Source organism: Mus pahari, chromosome 5 (assembly GCF_900095145.1).
Source record: "Mus pahari chromosome 5, PAHARI_EIJ_v1.1, whole genome shotgun sequence".
NCBI classification, from domain to species: Eukaryota; Metazoa; Chordata; class Mammalia; order Rodentia; family Muridae; genus Mus; species Mus pahari.
In genome coordinates, this window is record NC_034594.1 from 108766971 (window position 1) to 108772618 (window position 5648).

Here is a 5648-nt window from a genome sequence, read left to right on the forward strand (position 1 = left end):
TTTATATCTTAATAATTATTTTCATCAGCACATAAATGTACCCAAATGTGGCCAACTGTACTCAGTGGTTCTTGTGTGTGTGTGTGTGTGTGTGTGTGCGCGCGCACACACACACACACACACACACATGAGATAGGCCATAGGCAGTATGGAATTCATTCAGATTGTGGGTCAGAGACTTCCTAAGGTTATGTTTGCACTAAATACCAACCACCAAGGGAGCAGCCATACCTTGTGTACAGACAGCCATCTTACTGCTTGTTGAGAAAGCAAGGCAACCAGTGTGGCTGATACACAGTGAAGTGAGGGGAAACGAGGTCATGGCATGCTGAGGCTTCTGTGGACAGCGAAGTGGAGAAGCAGCAGCTGAAGTGCCCCTCCATATCTCTTAAGACTCAGAGCAAACCCTCTGGTTCGCTTTCCCATCAGACCTTACTGCTGAGCTTGGTGGTCATAAAGGAAAGAGCACACTGAAGCCAGATTCAAACAAGCCTGAACACTGTGTACTACCTGAGAGCTAAATACATCTATTGCATGGGAAGTTGTGGGCTGTTGTAGCAATTTGTGTGGAGTTGGGGAGAGGTTATAGGAGAGAAGATTTAGAGGTATTCGACCATGAAGAGGTCCTCATGATTTGGCCTACAGTTGGTAAAGCATCCTGGGGATGGAAGGAGTGGGCAGGCAGAAGGACAGCTGTGAGAGCAGACATGTTACCTAGTGCTGTGTGGTATGTATGTACACAGTTGGATCAAAACAGGCAAGTCAGGCATGCTTGCGGCAAGCCTTTAATCCAAGTCCTCAGGAGGCAGAGACAGATATCTGTGAATTAAAGACCAGCCAAGGAATGGATGATTATGTCTCCAAATACTACTAATAATAGTGATAGTAATAATCAGGGCAGGCACCAAAAGAGCAGCCAGTATCCTAGTGTGTGCCCTGACGCGATGACTGCTGTCTTTGTTATTTTCTTCCATCCCAGAAAGCCGCTAGGCATCAGGGTCCTGTGTGGGCACATGGGAGTGAGATGTGACTGGAGCCAGTTTAGCTTTTATACCCTTATGTTCTCTCCCACTGCAGCTCTTCCTCCCCTCCATGAGAAAGAAGTCAGATCTGGCCAACGGCAGCAATCCTGATGGTGATCTCCTCCAGGAACACTGGCTGGTTAATGACATGTTCACCTTTGAGAATGTGGGCTTCACCAAGGACGTGGGCAACATCAAGTTTCTGGTCTGTGCAGACTGTGAGATTGGACCCATTGGCTGGCATTGCCTAGATGACAAGAACAGCTTCTATGTGGCCTTGGAACGAGTTTCCCACGAGTAACTGAGGGGCTAGACACTTGGCTCCACTTGGCTCCTAGCTATAAAGCTCTCCCCACAAGAACCAACACTGGACCTTGGTGTGTCAGCTGTGCTGGCAGCCTTGTTGGTACTAATATAAATGACGAGCACTGGTGTTTGCCCTTGAACCTGCAGAGGGCCAGTCCTGCGTCCATCAGGCCTCAGAGCATGCCTCCCACTTAGTCATCTCTGTGGCACCTTGTCCTAAAGCCCTTTCCCCTGTTTGGAACATGGAAGAACATGCAAGTATTCTCCCAGTGTAGTCTGGTCTCCAGAGTAGTCTAGTCTACTCTGCCTCCACACCTTGACCCGGGTCTCTCTCCTTCCTCTCAAGAGCAGCACTCATCTTGTTAGCCATGATGAAAGGAAATAAGTTGCTTACTTGCTGAGAGTTGAAACTCTACCTTTTCTCATTCTAGAAGCCAAGCGTAATAGGGTGCACATCTGTAATCCTAGTTTTTGGGAGGTAGAGGCAGGAGAATCAGGAGTTCAAGACCAACCTCAGCTACCTAGCCTGGGCCAGGTGAGACACTGTCTCAAAAAGCATAAAGCATACAAGTATTTGAGTTACTTCATTGTATGTGACTTACCTGTCCACAATAATTTATTCTTTTTAAAAGTAAAACATTTACAAATGTCAGTATTTAAACCTATTCAGAAACGCATTACTTTAGACACATTTTCAATTCTGTGCTTGAGAGCCCTTCTTCTGGGTTGATAGTGGCATTTTATAGTGAAGATGAATGTGACCTTCTTCCTCAGATCTTGGTCAGCTTTCTCTTTTTATTAGCTCCTTGCTACTTCAATCTCTGCTGTCAACCCTAAGGGAACTCAGCCCTAGCTGTGCACCAGGCTCTCTCGGAATCACAGTAGAGAGTGTACGATACACAAGAGGTAGGCCTCAGACGATAACACCTGGGTTACTGGGAAAGACTTTTTTTAATGGCACTGCCACCATTCATTAAATATAGGTTGCAAGGGCCTCGGGAGTTTCGTTCACTTGGACTTTCTATACTGACCCAGAATGCAAACCTTTTTTCACAGAGATTTCTATTGTTACAGGCTTGGTGTCACCTTTTCTTATTAGCCAACTTAAGTCTTCAACATGATTTCCAGTTACTTTGTCATTTCTCTTCTGGAGTGACTTGGTAGCTTAAAAGGACTCCGTATAAGCAGGTTCAAATACATTGTCATCAACCCTTTCTCTGGGGGCCTACATTGAGATAAGTAGAGACCTCGTTATTCCTCATAATGTCAGTGCTTAGCAAGTGGGGACAGATCAAGAGTTCAGGGTTAGCCTCGGTTACATGTCGAATTCAAGGCCAACCTGTACCACATGAGATCTTGCTTCAAATGAACAAACACACGGAAAAATCAGCAAGTAGGAGCTGGAAAAACATCTCACAGTCAAGAGTGTTTGCTGCTCTCTCAGAGGACCTGAGTTCAGTACCCAGCTCCCCAGCAGGAGATTTATAGCTGCCTGTAACTCCAGTTCATACACCTTCTGGTCCCTGCAGTTGCCTGCCCATGTATGACGCACATACAGACAAGCAGGCACACACATACAAATAAGTAAATAAAAATTTTACAGATCAAACAAGTTTCTTCCTTGTCATTTGTTTTCTGGGTGTTCTTCCCTTGCTGAAGCTTTTGAAGGGCTCCCTCTTAAAGTCCCTCTTAACAATGTCTTGGGTGAGGTTTTACCGGCACCCTGCTCGCTTCCTTCCCTGCCCAGAATCTGAATGGGCTCTAAGCCGCAAAGGAGAGACCATGTTTTCCAGCAAATAGACAAGCACTCCTGAGTGTAGGGTTTCCAAGAGGACAATTGAGATGACCCACCTGTCAGAAAGAACAGTGCAGAAGCCTCTAGGGACACATGACCACTCCACAAGTCAGGCCAGGCTTTTAGTTCCAGAAATAATACCTGTCCGTTGTATATGCAAATGTAGTTTTCAAAGCAAACATGAGATCATACTGTACTCTTTCATAACTTGCTTTCTGTGTAACAGCATAGGGAACTTCTTCCTTGTCAGTACTGCACACTCTTGCTAGTGTTCCATGGTGGTGCTGGCCTATGCTGTCAGTGATCCCCGGTTGTGTTGTCTGTAATTGCTCATACCAATAACATAGCAGCAAGGGTACTTAACTGTGCATCTCTGTCCTTGTTTCCTTGGCTTGTATCACAGAAGCAGAACCTTGGGGTAGGCAGGCTGTCACAGCTTTGCTATAATATGGACACATTCTTCATAGCAAACCCGCCAGTGTCCCCACCCTCACCCCTCTCCTGCAGCAGAGTGAAAGAGCATTCATTTTCTGCTTCCCTGCTAATAATAACCCTGGAGTTTTTTTGTTTGTTGTTTTGGTTTTGTTTTTGTTTTTTTGTTTTGTTTTGTTTTGTTTTGAGACAGAGTTTCTCTGTATAGCCCTGGCTGTCCTGGAACTCACTTTATAAACCAGGCTGGCCTCAAACTCAGAAATCCTCCTTCCTCTGCCTCCTGAGTGCTGGTATTAAAGGCATGTGCCACCATGCCCGGCCCCTGGGGATTTTTTAATCATTAAAAAACATTTGCCAAAAAAAAAAAAAAAATTTTTTTTTGCCACTTTCACTTTAAAGTGTCTTATTGTTTTATGTGCACTTCCGGTAAATATTTTTATATTCCTACTGGCCACGTTCTTTTTTTGTTTGTTCGGAGGTGGTGGTGGGGGAAGTTGTTTGAGACAGGGTCTCCCTAAGTAGGCTTGGCCAACCTGAAACTTCCTGTATAGACCAAGCTGGCCTCGAACTCAGCTTGTTTCCTTTTCTGAGAAACTGCCAAACATTGTTGACCCAGTGACCAAAAAAACCTTAACTACTCTTCTGTGGTTTCAATTTGATGTGAATGAAATCAAGTTATTCAACAGTGAGGTGGGAGTCCTGTCTGTCTCTGGGCAGAGTCATGCATACTTTGTGAGAGTGGAGGAAGGAGAGTCCTGAAGGAAGGCACGTAGCTTGAGGTCTCAAGTGTCAGATTCATCACTCAGGACCACCTCTAAAACAATGTCACCTCTGTCACCTCTTCTTCCTCTCTGTCACAGGTTATCAATTAATACTCAGAACTCCACTGCTGCTCACCTGAGGTGGATAGAGGTGACCAGTGGTGCTTCTGTGACTGTAGCACCCTGTACCTGCAGTTCCAGGCTGGATGTGCAGGTCCTGGGCAGGGTACCTATGTACCCTGTGCCCACCTGTCTGGGTGTAACAAACAAGAAAATCCCTTCAGTTCCTACTGGGGAGAGCAACTGAGTTTACCTAAACCTATTTACTTCTACAAAATTGTCATTTCAAAACTCAGAATCAAGCTGGAGCCATGGCTAAGTGGTGAAGAGTGCTTGCTTCCGTTGCAGAGGACCCAGATTCAGTTCACAGCAACCATATGGCAGCTCACAACTGTAAACCAGTTCCAGGGGATCTGTCACCTCTGGCCCTCTTCTGGCCTCTTCCAGGACTAAGCATGAATGTGGTATACAGACATACATGCAGATAAAAAAAACTCATACACATAAAGTTTTAAAGAAAAGTACCCACAGAATCAGTTGGACTTGGTGGCACATGACCAACATCAGCAATTAGGAGGCAGAGGCCAGCCTGGTCTACGTAGCAAGTGCTAGGCCAACCAGGTGTACATAGTAGTAGGACTCTGTCTTTAAAAAAAAAATAAAAAATAAAAGAGTGTTATCCTGTTAAGAGCTTGTCCTGTAAAAGAAATGTGCTTCTCAAAGACTAGAAAATCAAGTCTTTCTCATCTCATATCAGTAAGATGATGACAGGGAAAGGAAGCGTGTTCATGTAAGGCACCGTCTTACACTGCGGAGGTGTCTGCATTTGTAATTCACTCCTGTGACACTTGTGCAGCCTGACCCTAGCTCAGAGTGGACAGGAAAGCACGGCCCTGCTGCTCACAGTTTACCTTGACATTGGGGGGAAGGGGGTGTCAGGTCTACAGAGGACAACTTGTAAGAGTTAGTTACCACCTTCACCTCATGGGTCTTAGGAATCAAATTGTCACTGGCCTGGTAAGAAAAGTTTGACAACTTGAGCTCGGACCTGAGCTGAGAACCTGGAGGGAACCAATTCCTCAAAATTGTCCTCTGACTTCACATGCCCTTCCCCTAGTCACACATACACATGATAATAAAATTAGTGGTTTTTTTTTTTTTTTTTAAGAGAAGCTCTGGCCGGGCGTGGTGGCGCACGCCTTTAATCCCAGCACTTGGGAGGCAGAGGCAGGTGGATTTCTGAGTTCGAGGCCAGCCTGGTCTACAAAGTGA

The 5648-nt window shown here is 45.5% G+C and overlaps 1 protein-coding gene across 1 annotated transcript in view; it reads left to right on the plus strand.

Annotated features, from left to right (window-relative positions):
- Window positions 1-2936, plus strand: part of Rabif (RAB interacting factor) — a 13588-nt gene extending 10652 nt beyond the window's left edge. The window contains exon 2 of the mRNA XM_021198768.2: window positions 1078-2936. Coding sequence (XP_021054427.1) covers window positions 1078-1323 — 246 coding nt within the window. The 3' untranslated portion in view covers window positions 1324-2936. The remainder of the gene's footprint in view (window positions 1-1077) is intronic.
- Window positions 2937-5648: the final 2712 nt, after the last annotated feature.